Source organism: Entelurus aequoreus, linkage group LG02, assembly GCF_033978785.1.
Source record: "Entelurus aequoreus isolate RoL-2023_Sb linkage group LG02, RoL_Eaeq_v1.1, whole genome shotgun sequence".
Lineage (NCBI taxonomy): Eukaryota > Metazoa > Chordata > Actinopteri > Syngnathiformes > Syngnathidae > Entelurus > Entelurus aequoreus.
The window spans coordinates 59530634-59553525 of NC_084732.1; the positions used below are offsets into that span (position 1 = coordinate 59530634).

General features: G+C 45.0%; 1 protein-coding gene across 5 annotated transcripts in view; it reads right to left on the reverse strand.

Moving 5' to 3' along the window:
* The window catches only part of ccdc102a (coiled-coil domain containing 102A), a 160037-nt gene that overhangs the window by 45590 nt on the left and 91555 nt on the right, over positions 1-22892 (reverse strand). For 3 of the 5 annotated variants that reach the window (XM_062030230.1, XM_062030240.1, XM_062030220.1), the window contains exons 3-5: positions 22447-22818; positions 17751-18001; positions 10511-10619 (exon numbers count right to left, since the gene is read on the reverse strand). In XM_062030230.1, the coding sequence (XP_061886214.1) occupies positions 10511-10619; positions 17751-18001; positions 22447-22818 (732 nt within the window). The remainder of the gene's footprint in view (positions 1-10510; positions 10620-17750; positions 18002-22446; positions 22819-22892) is intronic. The other 2 variants (XM_062030262.1, XM_062030251.1) reach the window with 2 other exon arrangements.

Here is a 22892-nt window from a genome sequence, read left to right on the forward strand (position 1 = left end):
TCACCCATTCACACACTGATGGCGGGAGCTGCCATGCAAGGCGCTAACCAGCACCCATCAGGAGCAAGGGTGAAGTGTCTTGCCAAAGGACACAACGGACGTGACTAGGATGGTAGAAGGTGGGGATTGAACCCCAGTAACCAGCAACCCTCCGATTGCTGGCACGGCCACACTACCAACTTAATATTGTTACACAAGAGATCTCAGAAATATTGATATACATCAGCAACCTATCATTTTGAACAGGTAAACTTCCAAACAAAATGAAAATTGTACCAACTTATAAGAGTGGACAGCATTGACTAACTAAATAAACCTTGTTGTCAGCCGACCAGACAATTGCTGTTTCAACTGTTGCACATGTGCTTTGCACAGATGTACACAAGATCACAACATGCTAGTTAAGACGTTACCAAAACAATTAGCCAGTCACCACGGATTTAATTTCAACAAATACAGATACACACATTATAGTTAATAAACTCATGGTTCCACTGCTCGATGTTGTGCTCATCAAGAAGCTTAACAGTACAGTTTAAGAAAAAGAACAATGCAAGAAATCGAAATAAATAATTGTAATTGGTGAACCACTGAATTTCTCAGGCACCCACTCAGATAATTTTAACTGTGGTTCTTAGGGACTCACTACATTGAATGCCTATCAACATCACCAACTACATTTATAACATTTGTATGCACGTACAACACTTAAACCCTTTAATATATCATTAAGTTAAATTTAATTATAGAATGGATTAAGCAAAGAAGTCATACAATGTACTAAAATGATCCACTTTAGGAAATTCCAAGTGTTTACAAAATAGGAAGAAGAATCTTGATACACATATTGGACCTTATTTTTTAAATTAGACAAACTATCATCTATTATACATTCAGCAAATGTGAATCACAACTTAATTATTAATGTGAACTTTATTGACATTTCATTTATTTGTTTGTGTTACAGATTGAGACAAGAAATGAACAAATGTGATGCAAGGGGTAGGATTGAATAAACTATGTTTAAAAAAGTAACCCAACACATAACACAATTGCCATATGTTATAATTTGCCATACACTGCCACCCAATGGTCAGCTGTTGTAAGAGCAAAACTTCTCACCAAAAAAACTTGCAAAAGCTCAGATCAGGGATGTTTGTCTACTCCTTTTATTGTAGTTGCAGGTATAAAAACATGAAGACATCGAGCAAGAACGGTAACAGTTTTGAGTATTGATTTTTTTGTGCCATGTATCATTTGTCCACTAAACTGATAAGTCGATATTTTCACTGCCATGTATAGTATTGCTGCAACTTTCTTTTTAAATACCTCATCTGCAGTAACTTTGCCAGCAAATCAATGAATTTGTGTGATTAGAGTGTAAATTTATTTTTATTTGAGTGTAGCAGTATGTTGTGGATATTAGTCCTATTGCAGTGTAACCTCGATTTACAAACCCCTTTATCTTTACAAACTGTTAGATCAAGCCAAATATGCCTATGTGTGCGAAACATGTCTCTGTGGACCAATGCTTCATTTAGGCGCCTGCAGGCAAGAAATCAGGGTGAAACATTGTTGTGAACTCGGGCCTTCCACTTCACTTGCTACACAGGAAGAGTCATATGTGCCTTTTCTTTGGGTTTTTTGTCTTTTGGTTTTGTCCATATTGCTAACTCAATACCAGTGCATAGAGTCAACAGACCAGCGAGGTAAGAAGGATCAAATCCCTTTGAAGTAAAAAAAAGACTATTTGTGAAGAGTACATTGATGGTGCTCACAAGCATGACTACAGCGCAGCCCAGTAAGTAACCACATCAAGTTTTAATTGTGATGAAGCCCGTCTTTTCTGAGAAAATGCCACAGCAGACTTATATCACAGTGAAGAAGACACTATCTGTGCTCTCGTTCCAGTGCGGTCCCTCGCTCTTCCAAAGCACAAATCGCAGACATGGCTCCCCTCGTCGCCTTCTTCGTTCCTTTTACCCCGTCTGCTCCTTTACCTTTTGCTTCTCTGCTGTTGTTAATGTGGGTGCATTTTACTTTTTTAAATGTTTATTATTGTAGCAATATTGTTGTTAAAGTTAAGGATTTTATGATTTTCTTTGTGATAGGGCATCATAGGAATCCACAGACCCATTCCGCCATGCCCTCTCCATCCGAGAGGAGGATGTGCGCCGGCAGTTCTTGAAGCTAAACAGGCGGAAGGCCCCCGGGCCGGATGGTGTCTCCCCCTCCACCCTGAGACACTGCGCGGATCAGCTGGCTCCTGTCTTCACGGACATTTTTAACACCTCTCTGGAGCTATGCCACGTGCCGTCCTGCTTCAAGAACTCCACCATCGTCCCTGTCCCCAAGAAACCATGGATCACAGGACTTAATGACTACAGGCCGGTGGTGCTGACATCTGTGGTCATGAAGTCTTTTGAGCGCTTGGTCCTGCCCCACCTCAAGGACATCACCGTCCCCCTCCTGAACCCACTGCAGTTCGCCTACAGAGCCAACAGGTCTGTGGATGATGCAGTGAACCTGGCCCTCCACTTCATCCTGGAGCATCTGGACTCCCCAGGAACCTACGCCAGGATCCCGTTTGTGGACTTCAGTTTTGCCGTCAACACCATCCTCCCTGGACTGCTACGAGACAAGCTCTACCAGCTCAGCGTACCCGACTCCCTCTGCAGAAGGATCAATGACTTCCTGACGGACGAAGACACCACGTGCGGCTGCAGAAGATTGTCTCGGACAGTCGGACCACTAACACTGGGACTCTCAGAGCTGTGTGCTTTCCCCCTGGCTCTTTACCCTGTATACAAACTGCTGCACCTCCAGTCACCAGTCCATAAAGCTGCTTAGGGGGAGAAGACGACAGCCTCCACGCGGCCTCCCCTGCAAGTAATGAGATATGGTGCAAGACCAGCTCATGAAACGAATGTCGCCACCCAATCGTCACGCTGTCAGATCAGGGCGCAAGAGGCCGGGGGGACGCAAGCTCACGTCAGGGCGGGCAGCCATCCCGATCATCGAGCGCCAGGGCCTGACAGTGCTCCAGCTAAATGTCGAGGGCCTCACCACCGCCAAACTGGACATCATACGCCACCTCGCCGACTCCCATGAAGTCGCGGCCGTCCTCCTTCAGGAGACGCACTGTGGAAAAGCAGACTTTCTCAGGTTTCCCGGGTTCCACCTCGCCGGCTCCATCCTCAGCAGGCAGCACGGGATGGCCACCTTTGTCAGGTCTGACCTCAGCTGGACAGCCACAGGCCAATCCCCTCCAGGCGCTAGTCTCGAGTGGATGTCCACGAGGATACAGACAACAACGGTTGTGAACGTGTACAAGCCCCCACCATCTGTACTGTCCACATCGGCCCTCCCAACTACCCCGGCACCCGCCATCTACGCCGGGGATTTTAACTGCCAGCACACCGACTGGGGATACTCCCACACAACACCGGATGGGGAGACGCTGAGCGAGTGGGCCTCCAATGCCAACGCCCATCTCCTGTTTGACCCCAAAGAGCCACCAAGCTTCTACTCCTCCAGATGGAACACCTTCACCAACCCAGACCTCGCCTTTGCTGTGTTCCACAGTAATGACCCGATGCCAGAGAGAAGGGTCATTGACAGGTTCCCCCGATCACACCACCGACCATCTGTCATCAGAATACCATCACTGGTGCAGCCGGTCGCAGGGAAGCCTGTCAAAAGATGGAATTTCCGGAAGGCCAACTGGCATGCTTTTTCTGTTGACACAGAGAGAAGATCTGTCACCCTCCCGGACCCAGACACTCCTAATGTGGATGCTGCATATGCAGCCTACTGTGAAGTGCTGACAGGGGCAGCGAAGAAAACCATACCACGAGGCTACAATGCAAACTACATCCCGGGTTGGAACGAGGAGTGCAACCACCTCCTGCGAGCCCACCAGCAGGCTAGCTCAAGAGCTGAAGTGGATGCGACAGCAACGGCACTGCTTGAGAAGCTGGACGCCACTTGCAGGGCTAGATGGACAGAGGTCGTCGAGTCGATTGACTTTACCCACTCCAGCCGTAAAGCGTGGCAGACCATAAACCAGCTCTCAGGAAGAACTACACCGCCTCCCAAGTGCCCTGTGACAGCAAACTCCATCGCAGCCCAACTCCTGAAAAATGGCCGCTTCCCAGACGCAGACAAAGAGTTTGCCCGCTCAACATCCCACGAGGTATCCAGTCTCTCTAGGGCGGCCAGTGTTAATGCCAACCTGTCAGGAGATTTCACACCAGCTGAGCTCAAGGACGCTATGGCCAAACTCAAACAAGGCAAGGCACCAGTCTCCGACAACATCCACCCAGAGTTTGTGATCCACCAGAGTGAAATAACATCTGCCTGGCTGCGTGCATTCTTCTCTGCGTGCCTCCGGAGGTCCAAGCTCCCAGGGCATGGCGACGGGCCGCTGTCATAGCCCTCTTGAAACCCAACAAACCTGCGGATGACCCCAAGTCCTACAGACCAATCTCGTTGCTGTGCGTCCCTTTTAAAATCCTGGAGAGGATGATACACAGCCGAATTGAGCCAGTAGTTGACTCACAACTTCCGAGGGAACAGGCTGGCTTCCGTCGGGGCAGGTCTACAGTGGACCAGGTAACCCTTCTCACACAAGATCTCGAGGACAGCTTCCAGGCCAAAACCAAAGCTGGGGTGGTACTACTGGACCTGACTGCTGCTTACGATACCGTCTGGCACCGCGGACTCCACCTGAAGCTGCTGAGAACAATCCCGGACCGTCATATGGTCAACTTCATCATGGAGATGCTGTCAAACCGCAGCTTCATTCTCCAGACCAGTGATGGCCAGCGCAGCAGGCTCAGGAGGCTGAGAAACGGGGTCCCACAAGGGTCTGTCCTCTCACAGATGCTCTTCAACATCTACATCTTTGACCTACCGGTGACGACATCTAGAAGGTATGGATACGCGGATGACCTAGCCATCATGCTACACCGGCCAACATGGAAGGCGGTTGAAGAGGGTCTCAATCAGGACATGGACGTCCTGGCTGCCTACCTTCAAAGCTGGCGACTGCAGCTCAGTAAGGGAAAGACTGTATCAGCAGCATTCCACCTCTGCAACAGGGAAGCAAGAAGGGAGCTGGAGATCTTAGTGGACAACAAACCCCTGGAGTTCCAGCAGGCCCCAAAGTACCTGGGCGTACGCTTGGACAGGACACTGTCCTACAAACAACATTTGGATGAAGTGAGGGCTAAAGTAACAGCAAGGGTCTCACTCATCCGGCGCCTAGCTGGTACAACCTGGGGGGCCTCGGCCAAGGTACTACGTATCTCCACACAAGCCCTCGTATTCTCTGCAGCTGAGTACTGTGCCCCAACCTGGTGTAGAAGCCCACATTCCAAGAAGGTCGATACGGCCATCAACAATGCCCTCCGGATCATAAGTGGCTGCCTGAAACCCACCCCCGTGTTCTACCTGCCAGTCCTAGCAGGGATAGCGCCAGCCGGCCTACGGCGAGAGGCCGCTACCCTCGCCCTGGCAAGGAAAGCCCAGGAACACAGCTGGCACGTCCTCCATGAAACCACCACCATGGCAACACCTCCAAGCAGACTCAAGTCCCGCCACCCATACAATCAGGCCGCACAAGAGATGCTTATTTCCATCCCGGAGGATCTGACAACCAAAGCCTGGCTGGCAGCGGAATGGAAGCAGGAGTGGGAGTCAGCAGGACAGACACGCTTACACCATTACATCCAGGATCCTGGAGGTGGCGTGGAGGGAGAAGATCTACCTCGCCGGCAATGGACCCTCCTGAACCGCCTTCGCACAGGGGTTGGTTGCTTCAAAGCGTCCATGAAGAAGTGGGGCCTAACAGACAGTGCAGTGTGTGAGTGCGGGGAGCCTGAGCAGACTGCCGACCACATCATCACCACCTGTCCCCGGCATAGACCACCTTCAGAGGAGGGCCTCTTCCAAGTGGGACCTGAGACGAGGGAGTGGCTACACGACACGAAATGGACATATGAAGACGATACACGAAAGAAGAAGAAGAAAGCTGCTCAAGTTTGCAGACGACACCACTCTCATTGGGCTCGTCTCGGATGGCGATGAGTCCACCTACAGGACAGAGGTGGACCGGCTGCCGTCCTGGTGAAGCCTCAACAACCTGGAGCTGAACGCCCAGAAGACAGTGGAGATGATCATGGACTTCAGGAAAGTCACAGCCCCACCATCCCCCCTCACCCTGATGGACTCTCCCACCCCTGTCTCCATCGTGGACTCCTTCCATTTCCTGGGCACCACCATCACCCAGGACCTCAAGTGGGAGCCAACCATCAGCTCCCTCATCAAGAAGGCCCAGCAGAGGATGTACTTCCTGCGGCAGCCGAGGAAACTCAAGGTGTCGACCGAGATGCTGGTGCAGTTCTACTTGGCCATAATCGAGTCCATCCTCACCTCCTCCATCACTGTGTGGTTCCCCGGCGCCACAGTCCGGGACAAGCATCGACTGCAGCGCATCGTACGTGCTGCTGAGAAGGTTATTGGTTGCAGGCTCCCATCCCTCCAGGACCAGGAGGCGTGTGGGTCGGTTCACAGCTGACTCTTCTCACCCTGGACACAAACTATTCTCCCTTCTCCCCTCAGGCAGGAGACTACGGTCCATCCAGACCCACACCTCCCGCCACCTGAACACTTTTTTCCCCTCGGCCATCAGACACATGAACAATAACAAAATCTGATAGCTCAGATACAGCTCATTTTTATTACCTATTCTGTGTTATATGTGTTTTATGTTGCACGATTGTACCAACAAAAATTCCTAGTTTGTGAACCAGTTCTCACACAATGGCAATATGATTCTTATTCTGTGTGTGTGTGCTTGTTGGCAGAGCAGAGTATACCGCAGCTTGTTGTTGTTGTTGTTGACTTTTATTACATAGAAAGTTTTCATCCATCAGCCCTTTTTATCTTTGTTTGATACACAGTACTGTATAGCACTTTATATTGTTTTCAAAGTGTACAAACCTTAAATGGGAACTGCACTTTTTTTGGAATTTTGCCCATCGTTCACAATCATTATGAAAGACAGGATGACAAACTGATTTTTTTTAATGCATTCTAAATTAAATAAACGTAAAAAAGTGTCCGCTTACAGCAGAGCCAACTCTATTCCGCCCATACAATCCAATAAATAACCATTCAAAAAGCGCCAACAATACTACTATACATTTTGTGATGTGAATATTAACCAAGTTTTAGTGATATTGTCATTATAAGCGCTAACACAGACAAACTACTTATAGCGGCGCTGTGTGTTAGAAACTTGCATGGCTGCATGCAGTAGTAGCGACCCCAAGATGCAGGAACCAGGAGACGATGAGAAGGTAAGATGATTTTTAATATCATCAAACAGAGGAGAAAGCAGTCTTGCATCTAACAGTTCTAGACATAAAGCAATCTTCGAGTACTGAGGAGTGCTCGAGACAGGCCTAAATAGCGACATGCTGATTGGCAGGGGTGGACCGGCTGCCAATCAAAAGCAGGTGAGGGAAGACTCACAGTGCTCAGCGGGACAAACAGGAAATGGAAACAAAATAAGAGCACTGATGGGAAGTAAATACAAAACAAGGAAACAAACAGAAATGAAGGAAACAAACAGAAATGAAGTGACAGATCGTCACACTGTGATCGCTACCGTGTGTCCCTATGTTTACGTGTGTCCCTATGTTTACATCATTGAGTCGTCTGCTGTTTCTTCGCTTCCCTGCTCCTTAGAAATTTATTATAGATCATAAATCATGCCTCTCACCTGGAAAGTAGATGGCTGAGAATATAACCAGACAAGTTGGGACACTTTGACAGCCATTAACGACCTGGAACTGGCGAGAACGACACGAAAAGACGCTTTGTCCCCCCGCCCCGTTTAAATACAAACCCTGTTTCCATATGAGTTGGGAAATTGTGTTAGATGTAAATATAAACGGAATACAATGATTTGCAAATCCTTTTCAACCCATATTCAATTGAATGCACTACAAAGACAAGATATTTGATGTTCAAACTCATAAACTTTATTTTTTTTTTGCAAATAATAATTAACTTAGAATTTCATGGCTGCAACATGTGCCAAAGTAGTTGGGAAAGGGCATGTTCACCACTGTGTTACAATGCCTTTCCTTTTAACAACAGTCAGTAAACGTTTGGGAACTGAGGAGACACATTTTTTAAGCTTCTCAGGTGGAATTCTTTCCCATTCTTGCTTACTGTACAGCTTAAGTTGTTCAACAGTCCGGGGGTCTCCGTTGTGATATTTTAGGCTTCATAATGCGCCACACATTTTCAATGGGAGACAGGTCTGGACTACAGGCAGGCCAGTTTAGTACCCACTCTTTTACTATGAAGCCACGTTGATATAACACGTGGCTTGGCATTGTCTTGCTGACATAAGCAGGGGCGTCCATGGTAACGTTGCTTGGATGGCAACATATGTTGCTCCAAAACCTGTATGTACCTTTCAGCATTAATGGCGCCTTCACAGATGTGTAAGTTACCCATGTCTTGGGCACTAATACACCCCCATACCATCACAGATGCTGGCTTTTCAACTTTGCGCCGATAACAATCCGGATGGTTCTTTTCCTCTTTGGTCCGGAGGACACGACGTCCACAGTTTCCAAAAACAATTTGAAATGTGGACTCGACAGACCACAGAACACTTTTCCACTTTGTATCAGTCCATCTTAGATGAGCTCAGGCCCAGCGAAGCCGACGGTGTTTCTGGGTGTTGTTGATAAACGGTTTTCGCCTTGCATAAGAGAGTTTTAACTTGCACTTACAGATGTAGCGACCAACTGTAGTTACTGACAGTGGGTTTCTGAAGTGTTCCTGAGCCCATGTGGTGATATCCTTTACACACTGATGTCGCTTGTTGATGCAGTACAGTCTGAGGGATCGAAGGTCACGGGCTTAGCTGCTTACGTGCAGTGATTTCTCCAGATTCTCTGAACCCTTTGATGATATTACGGACCGTAGATGGTGAAATCCCTAAATTCCTTGCAATAGCCGGTTGAGAAAGTTTTTTCTTAAACTGTTCAACAATTTGCTCACGCATTTGTTGACAAAGTGGTGACCCTCGCCCCATCCTTGTTTGTGAATGACTGAGCATTTAATGGAATCTACTTTTATACCCAATCATGGCACCCACCTGTTCCCAATTTGCCTGTTCACCTGTGGGATGTTCCAAATAAGTGTTTGATGAGCATTCCTCAACTTTATCAGTATTTATTGCCACCTTTCCCAACTTCTTTGTCACGTGTTGCTGGCATCAATTTCTAAAGTTAATGATTATTTGCAAAAAAAAAAAAGTTTATCAGCTTGAACATCAAATATGTTGTCTTTGTAGCATATTCAACTGAATATGGGTTGAAAATGATTTTCAAATCATTGTATTCCGTTTATATTTACATCTAACACAATTTCCCAACTCATATGGAAACGGGGTTTGTATATGAACATCGTAGCAGTCGGCATCCTGACAGCAGACCTTATACAGTAAGTGATGTTTTATTATGTTTGTTGAAGTCTGCAGTGAGTAATAATCAGTGATGAAGACAAAAAAATCTAAAGTCGTGATACATTTTTTAAATTAATGCACCGCGTATGCTTAAAATTATCAAAAAAATTAAATATTAAATGTTACCCGTTACTACATTACAAATAACATCCTTTATATAAAACCCTAATGGAGGTGTTTGGATGCTTTTTTAAGGGCCAGAATTGTGCAACTCCCATTGGCTTCATTGTAAGCAAACTTTTGATCACATTTATATTAATATTTAGAATGCAAAAACAAAACAAAAATAATATCCATCGTCATGTCTGTCTGAATGATTGTGAACGAAAGGCAAAATTCCCAAAAAATTGCAGTTCCCATTTCACTAAAATAGAGACCGAATGCAGCTGAGATAGGCTCCAGCGACTCCCCGCGACCCCGAAAGGGACAAGCGGTAGAAAATGGATGGATGGAGAGACATTTGTTGAGGCTGGAACCCATTCTGAAAAATGGGTTCCAACGTAATGTAAACATGAATGTTTACATTGTTTCTTATGGTGAATTCTGCTTCACCATACAAACATTTCGATTTACAAACAATGTTAAAGAACTGATTAAGTTCGTAAATCGAGGTTCTGCTGTATGTCAGGAGGCTCAATGTTTTTGCATTCCATAAAATAGTTTTTTAATATATTAAATTGTAAAGTAGTAAAGATCCTTAAAAACAGTAATTTTATTTTATTAATTTTTCTTAAAAATTGGGTTAATTTATATGTCATTACCAGAGAGTAATACAAAACCCTTATGTTCGGTTTTAGCATGAAAAAGTTAAGTGGAAGTCCAACAGTGTATGTTCAGACTATGCTAAGCAGCCTACTAACCACCTAAGCTAAAATAAGCTTTTTGTTCCAAAAACCAACTAAAGTTATACATCAAACTACCAAGGAACAATGGAAGGAGAGTGAAAGCATGTCTCACCTGTTTGAGGACTTCTTGTTTATTCTTGCTTATCTCCTCATACTTAAGTTTCCACTGACTGAGCTCGAGCTCCAGCTTCGCGATGCTCTTACTTAAAGCAAGCTTGTCTCTGTGCATGACAAAAACACACAAGATAACAGTGATTACCACTTGGAAGTCACAACTGATTGCAAAAAGGATGTTTGTTTGAATATCTGTCCATGTGCTTGCATGGATTCTTTCAAGAAACTCTTCCTTCCCCCTACGCTGCGGATATGATTACTAGTTAGTACAATTATTTTTTCACACTTATTCACAACTTTTATGTTTATTCAAAACCATTTTTATACTTTGATAAAACTTAAATTTGAAGTATGTTGTGAATTGTATTTTTTTTGGTGAAAATTAACAATTTTCCCCTATTCCGTCCGGGATTTGAACCCAGTACCTTTGCGTTGCAAAACATGGATTTATGCTCTTCACAAAAAAAGCCGCTGTAAATTTGAAGTGAAATAAACCATTATATTCTAATCAGTGACCGAGCACAACGCGGCCAGGAATACGTTGGCGGTATAGAGCACCCTGTCATTCATTAGTTAACAGCTTATGCGCTTTTCATTTGCGCTTCTTCATGCAAATGGAAATGGGGGCTTCCACGGTTTGCCGGGTCTTACGCATTGCAAGCACAGCACGTGTTCTGCGTTCGGGTCAGGGCGGCCCTGCAAGTACCTAACAAACTGCCTATCACCTATTTAACGTCTTAACTAGGGACAATCGGTCAGCCAACGATCAATATAGTACTGTGCGATATGGACAAAAATATATATCCAGATATAGGTAATTTTACATCCCGATAACGATAAATCAAAATATAGTATTTTTTCTTAAAATTTTACATACATACACATGAAATGAATGCCAGTTTTTAGGGTTGGTTGTTATCATCAGTCATCAACAATCGAGAACAGAGAAATGGATATTGAAACAGTGTAGGTCTGACTTGGTAGGATATGTACAGCAAGTAGTGGACATAGAGAGAGAGAAAGAGAGAGAGAAAGAGAGAGAAAGAGAGAGAGAGAGAGAGAGAGAGAGAGAGAGAGAGAGAGAGATCAGAAGGCATAAGAAAAAGTATCTGCATTTGATTGTTTACATTTGATTATTAACAATATGGGGAGGGTGTTTAGGGTTGTAGCTGCCTGGAGGTGTACTTTTATTGCGGTTTACATCCATGCTCCACTAACTCTTGCGGTAAAGTTCTTCAAGTGATGTAAAAAATATTCTGCAAAGCAGCAGTTACTCTATCCGCAGCCCAGAGGTTAAAATTACAGTATAGATAATAGAGAATAATACCATAGGATACATTTTTATGTCATAGTACAATATTGTTATCACACAGGACTACCGATCAGTATCGGACAATTTTCGTGAAAAAGTGTGCAAACGACCATTGTCAATTAATGCTTTTCTAATCAAATCTGTGGCTGATACTATATTATCTGTCCCTCAGGCTCTGTGAAGGGTTTAATTTGCAATCTGGGAAAACCGCAACAAATGAGCCTTTTGTAGACTCAGAGAACCGGTTTTAAAGGTGACTGTGGAGGAAAATGTACATTGAAGTATATCCAATAATATCTATTCGGTATCATTATCACAAGTAAGAGCAAGCCAGGAGCAGGCATAATAATAATAATAAAATATTAGATTTACTCCTCTCTGAGCTACCTTATCGTGGTACAGGAGTTTGCGTGTCCCAATGATCCATTGGAGCTATGTTGTCCGGGGGCTTTATGCCCCCTGGTAGGGTCTCCCAAGACAAACTGGTCCTAGGTGAGGGATCAAACAAAGAGAAACTCGAAGACCTCGATGAAGAATACAGACGAAGGACCCAGATTTCCCTCTCCCGGACGCGGGTCACAGGGGCCCCCCTCTGGAGCCAGGCCCGCAGGTGGGGCACGATGGCAAGCGCCTGGTGGCGCAACTTAGGTCCCCTCTCCAATGGGCTCACCACCCATAGCAGGGGCCATAGAGGTCCGGTGTAATGTGAGCTTGGCGGGAGTCGAAGGCAGGGCACTTGGCGGTCCGATCCTCGGCTACATAAGCTAGCTCTTGGGACGTGGAACGCCACCTCGTTGGGGGGGGGGGGGGGGGGGGGGGATTCTGAGCTACTGCGCGAGGTGGAAAAGTTCCGGCTAGATATAGTCGGACTAACTTTGACGCACAACAATGGCTCTGGAACCAGTTCTCTTGAGAGGGGCTGGACTCTCTTCCACTCCGGCTTTGCCAGCAGTGAGAGGCGACAGCCTGGGGTGGCAATTGCTGTTGCCCCCCCGGCTTAAAGCCTGCACGTTGGGAGTTCAACGCAGTGGAAGAGAGGGTAGCTTCCCTCCGCCTTCGGGTGGGGGGACGGGTCCTGACTGTTGTTTGTGCTTACGCACCAAACAGCAGTTCAGAGTACCCACCCTTTTTGGATACACTCGAGGGAGTACTGGAAAGTGCTCCCCCGGGTGATTCCCTTGTCCTACTGGGGGACTTCAAAGCTTATGTTCAACGACAGTGAAACCTGGAGAGGCGTGATTGGGAAGAATGGCCGCCCGGATCTGAACCCGAGTGGTGTTTTGTTATTGGACTTTTGTGCTCGTCACAGATTGTCCATAACAAACACCATGTTCAAAAGTAAGGGTGTCCATATGTGCACTTGGCACCAGGACACCCTAGGCCGCAGTTCCATGATTGACTTTGTAGTTGTGTCATCGGGTTTGCGGTCTCATGTTTTGGACACTCGGGTGAAGAGGGGCGGAGCTTTCTACCGATCACCACCTGGTGTTGAGTTGGCTGTGATGGTGGGGGAGGATGCCGGACAGACCTGGCAGGCCAAAACACATTGTAAGGGTCTGCTGGGAACGTCTAGCAGAGTCTCCTGTCAGAGAATTTCAATTCCCGCCTCCGGAAGAACTTTGAACATGTCATGAGGGAGGTGCTGGACATTGAGTCCGAGTGGACGATGTTCCGTACCTCTATTGTCGAGGCGGCCAATTGGAGCTGTGGCCACAAGGTGGTTGGTGCCTGTCGTGGCGGTAATCCTAGAACCCGCTGGTAGACACCAGCGGTGAAGGATGCCGTCAAGCTGAAGAAAGAGTCCTATCGGGCTCTTTTGGCTCATAGGACTCCGGAGGCAGCAGACAGGTACCGACAGGCCAAGCAGTGTGCGGCTTCAGCGGTCGCGGAGGCAAAAACTCGGACATGGGAGGAGTTCGGGGCAGCCATGGAAAACGACTTCCAGATGGCTTTGAAGCGATTCCGGACCACCGTCCGCCGCCTCAGGAAGGGGAAGCGGTGCAATGTCAACACTGTGTATGGTGGGGATGGTGTTCTGCTGACCTCGACTGCGGATGATGTGGATCAGGTGGAGGGAAAACTTTGAAGACCTCCTCAATCCTCCCAACACGTCTTCCAATGAGGAAGCAGTGCCTGAGGAATCTGTGGTGGGCTCTCCTATTTCTGGGGATGAGGTTGCCGAGGTAGTTAAAAAGCTCCTCGGTGGCAAGGCCCCGGGGGTGGATGAGATCCGCCAGGAGTTCCTTAAGGCTCTGGATGCTGTGGGGCTGTCTTGGTTGACAAGACTCTGCAACGTTGCGTGGACATCGGGGGCGGTGCCTCGGGATTGCCAGACTGGGGTGGTGGTTCCTCTCTTTAAGAAGGGGAACCGGAGGGTGTGTTCCAACTATCGTGGGATCACACTCCTCAGCCTTCCCGGTAAGGTCTATTCAGGTGTACTGGAGAGGGGGCTACGCCAGGTAGTCGAACCTCGGATTCAGGAGGAACAGTGTGGTTTTCATCCTGGTCGTGGAACTGTGGACCAACTCTATACTCTCGGCAGAGTCCTTGAGGGTGCATGGGAGTTTGCCCAACCAGTCTACATGTGCTTTGTGAACTTGGAGAAGACATTCGACCGTGTACCCCAGGAAGTCTTGTGGGGACTGCTCAGAGAGTATGGGGTAACGGACTGTCTGATTGTGGCGGTCCGCTCCCTGTATGATCAGTGTCAGAGCTTGATCCGCATTGCCGGCAGTAAGTCGGACCCGTTTCCAATGAGGGTTGGACTCCGCCAAGGCTGCCCTTTGTCACCGATTCTGTTCATAACTTTTTTGTACATAATTTCTAGGCGCAGTCAGGGCGTTTAGGGTATCTGGTTTGGTGGCTGGAGGATTAGGTCTCTGCTTTTTGCAGATGATGTGGTCCTGATGGCTTCATCTGGCCAAGATCTTCAGCTCTCACTGGATCGGTTCGCAGCAGAGTGTGAAGCGACTAGGATGTTCTCGCCCGGAAAAGGATGGAGTGCCATCTCCGGGTTGGGGAGGAGATATTTCCCCAAGTGGAGGAGTTCAAGTACCTCGGAGTCTTGTTCACGGGTGAGGGAAGAGTGGATCGTGAGATAGACAGGGGGATCGGTGCGGCGTCTTCAGTACACTGTATCGATCCGTTGTGGTGAAGAAGGAGCTGAGCCGGAAGGCAAAGCTCTCAATTTACCGGTCGATCTACGTTCCCATCCTCACCTATGGTCATGAGCTTTGGGTTATGACCGAAAGGACAAGATCACGGGTACAAGCGGCCAAAATGAGCTTCCTCCGCCGGGTGGCGGGGCTCTCCCTTAGAGATAGGGTGAGAAGCTCTGTCATCCGGGAGGAGCTCAAAGTAAAGCCGCTGCTCCTCCACATCGACAGGAGCCAGATGAGGTGGTTCGGGCATCTGGTCAGGAGTGTTTCGGGCACGTCCGACCGGTAAGAGGCCACGGGGAAGACCCAGGACACGTTGGGAAGACTATCTCTCCCAGCTGGCCTGGGAACGCCTCGGGATCCCCCGGGAGGAGCTGGACGAGGTGGCTGGGGAGAAGGAAGTCTGGGCTTCCCTGCTTAGGCTGCTGCCCCCGCGACCCGACCTCAGATAAGTGGAAGAAGATGGATGGATGGATTAGATTTATATAGCGCTTTTCTAGACACTCGAAGTGCTTCCCAGAGAAGTGCGAACCCATCATTTATTCACACCTAGGCATGCTAATAATCGCTGAGCTAGCTTGAAACAATACAATAAATAAGTCCTTAGCAATTTTTAGGAAGTGTAGATGGAACTGCCTTACAGCAGAAAGTAAGCATTAATTGACAGAAAATTAAGAAGATTAGTAAAAGTCTAGCAAGTGAATAATTGGGTGAATGCTTCTACACTAATAAATTAGAGTCCACATTTTTCAACCGTTTTTGACCATTCCACCTTCAAAACATTCCTCTAACCTGGGACAACAAATGTCCTTATTTTTACATTAAAATCCAGATTTTCCCGAAATTCCAGGAATTACAAAAAAAACTATTCAAATTCAGACTGTTACTACGTCAACATTTTTCAACAGTTTCGCAAAATTCCAACACCAACCCTTTAATAACATCTAGGACAATTGTGGTATTATCTATATTTTCAAAAATTCCTGATTTCCCGAAATCCCACATTTCTGGCAAATTCCCATTTAAATGAATGGACATATTCATAGTTCAACAATGCCCAAAATGTTGCGCCATTTTTTACCCGATTCCGACCTTTTAACCATCCACACACACTACTCTTCCGAGATATCGAACACAAAACATGTTTTCCCTTTCCTCAAATTCTCGGTTTCCCCAGAATTTTCTCCCCATTGACAATGAATGGGAAAGATACAAGCTACTGCATATCCCACATTTCTAATCCGATTTGAACGGTTCCACCATCCATACACTTCACTCACCCTGGACATTCAAACCAGCATGTTACCCCGTTCCGAAGTGAAGGCAAGTTAATTATATTTATATAGCTCTTTTCTCTAGTAACTCAAAGCACTTTTCTCTAGTAAAACCCATTATCTAAGTTACATTTAAACCAGTGTGGGTGGCACTAGGAGCAGGTGGATAAAGTATCTTGCCCAAGGACACAAAGGCAGTGACTAGGATGGCGGAAGCAGGGATCAAATCAGGAACCCTACCAGCCGAGCCACGCCGCCCCCTTCCAAAAATTCCCTGATTACCCAGAATTACCAGGAATTTTCCTCCATTGGAAATGAATGGGCAATATACAACGCTCTTCATATCCGACATTTCTCAACCAATTCGAACCGTTCCACCATTCACACACTTCATTCACGTTGGACATTCAGGCGTTTTAGTTTTGCTCACGTGTATTGCCGGCTTGCGCACATAGGGCATTCACACACAATTCATACCGAAATTGCTAATTCTAGTCTAACAACTGTTGTGCTTATAGCGACTAGGCAGACACGACATTTAAGGGGAGGGCGTATCAATCCATAAAATGTGCAAATGGTGTCAATACTAAGGGTAATATTAGTATTAGTATTCCATTTCAGAAAATCTTTATTTTGTTAACAAAGGGGACTTCTTTCAGGGAATAGGTCCCCGGAAAAAGGAAGACTTTGAGGGCAAACCCCAAATGATTTAACTTTGAGGGCAAACTCCAAATGACTTAAGAGTAGTAGATAAAAGTTTTTGCTTTTGTTTTGCTAGTGTGCTATTGACTTTGTTTTGCTCAAACAATTGTATGTAATAAAATAGAATAAGGAACTGGCCCAAAGACTGTGTTGCTGCCAATCTCACTCAAGGATGAACCGAATCAGAAGGGTCAGTACACTCATATTGAGTCTACTGACGGGTATAAGTTACAACTATATGCTACTTTGTATAACTCATGAAAAAAGGGTGGAGCATGTGTGTGCATGTATGAGACAGTCTGCCCCAAAACAAGAGAATAGAGAAAATGAAGGAACTTATTGACTACTACGTCAGACTACTCGTGCAAAGCACTTCGGGTAAATCTCTACAATACATGGAGATATCCGCTAACGTCAAGCTTGAGGAAAACGTCACAATTTAGGCAAATTCCAAACAGCTCTTTTGGAAGAAGTATGAAAGAAGGCAAGATTGTTTCTCTGCCATGTCTCCATGGTTGTTTTTACATTTTTGGGACCTACGCAGATCCCAAATACACAAAAACAGATACCAATAAGTAAGAAAAGTTTGTTTTGGTACGTTCTTTGATATAATATGTAATTGTGATAAATATAAACATGTTGACGAGTGAGGGGAACCGTGAGATCGACAGGCGGATCGGGGCGTCGTCTGTTGCTGTGTTGCTACCAATCTCACTCAAGGATGAACCGAATCAGAAGGGGCAGCATTGAACCCTGATTGGAATAAAACGGTTTCAAAATTGTGTGACATACTCTCTTTCTTTCAGCAGGACTTTCTGGGACTCGTCCAGGCGAAGCTGCAAAGCGTTGAGTTTCCTGGAGTCATCCTCTATGGCACCCATGTCCCCCCATAGCTGCCTGTTGCGTTCCTGCCGGCTCAAACCAGAGGATGAACGTGTGCCAGGTGGGTTCATGCAATCGCCACTCGGACCGTCCCAAGACTCTTGAGTGTCGCCACCTGGAGCTCGTGAATGCATTACAGACTGAAGCAGCTCCATTTCCTGCTGGAGAACAAACCGCAAACACTTCAAAATCCAGAATCACACTCTTAAAGGGAAAGTGTTACTGTTTGTTCCAAACAACGGACTAACTCAAAGTGTCACTTCACTTTACTACTTTACAATTGTGTCTTTATGTCCAGTGAGTTTGTGATCAGAGTGGGTAATGTTAGCTTCAAGTTTGTTTGATGAATCTTTAGTATCCATCCACCCATCAGTCACAGGGAGAACATGCAAACTCCACACAGTATATGGACTGAAAAGCCTCTCAAGAATAAGAGAAAATAAATGAATGTGCAGAATGATCCTAAATACTTTGATGGTTTGTGTAGAGATTAAAGTGTACATATGTTCACTCGTGGATAACAGTAAAATAATGTGTTTGTTCAGTACGTGGTAAAGGAATGATACTTGTCTAATTGTTAAACGTGTTGTTTGCAACCTTTACGCAGATGCATAGGGGATGCTTGCTGTCCTTAATACCACCCTCTTCCGGATTCTACCACGTAATGACGTAATCTACACGCATACGTAAGGCACAAGTCAAGGATTAGATTTGTGTGGTCAGTTTATACCTGTCAACATTTGCATTTCACAAATGATAAACTGCACTGAAACTTCCAACAGTTAGTAATACCGTTTTATAATTAAAATAAAAACCGTGATTGATAACACTTTGATAAACTCACGGACCGGTGACACTTCCCTTTACTGGAGGCGGAGCGAGTGCTAGCTATCTTAAATACTAACATGAATACAAGCGACATTAATCTCTTTCCTCACTAACAACGACATACCACAATCCAAACGTTTGTAAACACATTGTTGGCTAAACAACTAAGTAATTAAATTGTGCACATTAACCTACAGGCTGCGCTCTATTAATCAGAGAGCTCGATCGATACTCGAGGGAATGTGACAACGGTATATTTGCGTGACGTCACATAAAACAGACGTGACGCCCCCCACGTTTTTTATTTATCATTAAAAAAGAAGATAAACATATTTAATCACTCAAATAAAATTAATATGGCTCTTAAGTAGCCAGAACTATTTTATTATATACAATATTTATTCTGCTAAGAAAGTGTAGTGTGTGGCTATTTATTGTATTTAATTGTTTAAATAAACATTGGTTTTAAGTGTGAATGATAACTTTTTGAGCACATTCAACAATACTGTGGCAATGATAACTGTGATAATTATGGTGACAATAACCGTGATATGAAATGTTCATATTGTTACATTCCTACTATAGCTACAAAGGTTAGCTATCATTGAATGTATGTTTTATCGTGACAGCAACATGACTGCAAATTGTTAGTTGCTTCTCGAGGACTGTGCGGACATTCCAGAGACTGACAAGCATTTTTTGTTTAAAGGAGTCAAATAATTTTTTTTCTACATTTAAAATACTTCCTTGTGGTTTACATAGCATGTAATGAAAATTGTAAAATTTTCAGGACCTATGCAGATCCCAAATACACAAAAACAGGTACCAGTTTGTTTTGCATAATACGTTATTTGATATAATATGTAATTGTGATAAATGTAAACACGTTGACGAGTGAGGGGGATCGTGAGATCGACAGGCGGATCGAGGCGGTGTCTAGAGAAATGCGGACCCTGTATCGATTCGCCGTGGTGAAGAAGGAGCTAATCCGGAAGGCAAAGCTCTCAATTTACCGGTCGATATACGTTCCTATCCTCACCAATGGTCATGAGCTTTGGGTTATGACTGAAAGGACAAGATCACGGGTACAAGCGGCCAAAATGAGTTTCCTCCGTCGGGTGGCGGGGCTCTCCCTTAGAGATAGGTTGAGAAGATCTGTCATTCAGGAGGATCTCAGAGTAAAGCTACTGCTCCTCCACATTGAGAGGAGCCAGATGAGGTGGGTCAGGATGCCCCCTGAACGCCTGCTTGGGGGGGTGTTAAGGGCACGTCAGACCGGCAGGAGGCCATGAGGAAGACCCAGGACACGTTGGGGGGACTATGTCTCCCAGCTGGCCTGGGAAAGCCTTGGGATCCCCCCGGGAGTGGGTGGGGAGAGGGACGTCTGGGCTTCTCTGCTTAGGCTGCTGCCCCTGCGACCCGACCTCGAATAAGCGGAAGAAGATGGATGGATCGATGGATAAACATGTTGAATAAATATATGTTCTGTTAAACCACTAACGGTCACTTAAAACAGTCGGTGGTGTTCTTGTTACATTTTAAACCCAAAAATATAACTTTGAGCAAGTTACAAACAGCCCTTTCAACTTTAGGTGTGATACGTTAATGTTATGTTTGATCAAATGATTCATGACATATACTGCTATTTGACTGCTGGCTAGTTTGAGCCCATTTGAATGTGATTTAAATTGTCTGCTGTTAAAAAAAAAAGTGTTGCTGAGCTTTAAGTAACATTCTTTGCATTGTGTAGATAGCATGAGTATATTGATGATGATGACTATGGATTATTATCAGTAAAGCAATGTAGCGTGTTGCCCTCGGTACAAGAAAACCAACAGAATCCTTGTGGTGATTTGAGCACAAGAGATCATATTAGTGATACTATCTACTTATTATGCAAACCCAGTTTTTCTTACCTGATGGTAGCTGCTTTTGTGTATTTGTATCCCCATAAGTCCCGTGGAGGCATTGCATAAATATTTATTAAATAATTGGCAACACTAAATTGGCCCTAGTGTGTGAATGTGAGTGTGAATGTTGTCTATCCTTGTTGGCCCTGCGATAAGGTGGTGACTTGTCAGGGTGTACCTCGCCTTCTGCCCGAATGCAGCTGGGATAGGCTCCAGCACCCCCAGCGACCCCATCAGGGACAAGCGGTAAAAAAAGGATGGATGGATGGAATTTTGCCTTCCTTCGTACATGTACATGCATCCTTCACTGTTCCCACTTTTAATACAAAGTACAGTATAGTTCCAACCTATAGACTCGATATGGAAGCACTAAAAACTACAACATGGCTGGCGGGAAGAAGACGCAGGCGAAGTGGAGGCATGTAAATAAGACCACCCACAAAATGGCACATCCTGAAGAGACAGTCAGGAATCAGCTTGAAGACTATCTGTAAAACAATCCATGCAACATTTTGACCAAAGAACCACCATTACATGTTATGTAGACCACAAGGACATTTTTAAAATGTAGACAAATAATCATACTATGACCTTTACACGAGGTACAGTACATAACAATATGTTGTACGTAGGGAGGTACTCACTGAGAGGAAGTGTGACAACCACTACAATAGCAAGTACAGGAAATGTGTTTGTGTTGTCTGGAACAGCACTTCCTTTGCTGACACACAATAACAATTATCAGGAATTTCACTACAGACATCTTGCTTCTTACTGTTAAATTACCACTGAAACCTAAATGCCGGTGTACATGTTAACATAAAACTGAATCAAAGTTGGGTTTTTATATGGCATGTGCATTGATTTAATAAGACACACATTTTTCTATGAATATCTCAAACATACAGACATACATACATACAGACTGAAACATACTAACAATATCAGTAACAGAGAGCACAATGTTGACAGTATACTCTCCTGAGTCTTCACTATTTACTGTGAAGTCTCCTACTGTTTGATATCGGACAGCACACCTGATGTTTGTGCAACTTTAAAGCCATATTTACACGCAAAGGTTTGTTGAATTTTAAATCAGACAACCTTTGGAGGTTTTAATGTACTGAATGTCCCTAAAGTCTGGGCATATGATATAGAGTCTATATCATTTGTGTATTATGTCTATATTATAGACATAATACACAACAGAGGTCTTCAACCATGTGTCCGTAGAAGCATGTTTGGTTGATAACGATTATGCCATTATCTCACATTACAATTATTATTAGTTTCTTGTGTTTTGTATTTTTACATATATACATGCATACATACATACATATATACATACATATTCATATAAAAGTTCCCCCTTTATTTTTTTTTACACACAACAGGGTCACATTTCTTGTGATTTACATAACCTGTAATGATGGTGCTTTGATCAAATTATCATATACATTTAGAATGCCAGCCCCCTATTGAGTGTATCTTCAGAAAAAGTTGTTTTGTGGGCTTTTTACATGCAAATTAACTCCTCCAAGCCTCGCCCCCTCAGGCATACTGCAACTGCGTCTCCGCAAGTTAACCATGATTGTAGTTTTAGTCGTATGCTTCTGTTAACGCCAAACCATACTCCAGTTTTTGCTACAAATGGAAACAGCTGAGGATTTTAGCATCCAAAACTAATATGATATATATGTTGACAGTATAGATTTAGGTATGAGTGTGTTATAAAATGTGTACCAAAATTTGGTGCATAAAAATAATCCAAAAATACCATATTGGAAATACAAGTGATAATAACAACATCTAAAAAGATCTAAAATGTGGTGGAATCCATCTAAATACTGTATACAGTGCAGACCCACCTTTTGTTGACCTACTTTTTGTGTGTTCATGTCCATGTCCCTTACTGGTTCAGGTTCTGGAGACCCAGGTAACCCATCTTTTAACCTGTCCAACTTGCTGTCAGTTTGGTCTTGCAAGGCAGAAGGTGGCGCAACAGATTGAGAGGAAGCAGCACATATGTGGTACTCAGGTGAGGAAGAAGGAGAACTGGTGGCTAGAGGAGGAGCAGTAGGATCATTGCGGAGATGTAATACATCCTGTCTTAGCACCTCGATTTCTGAGGTTAGTTCCTGACGTTCCCTTCGTACGCTTGTCAACTCCTTGGTGAGAGCATCCAACCTCTGCCTCAATTGGCGGACTTCATCGCGTGCACGGTTACGCTCTCCACGAACCTAGGAGGAAAGAAACAAGCTTGAATCAATAGGCTATCTTTTATGTTCCAACATATTTGGGTCTCTATGAATAG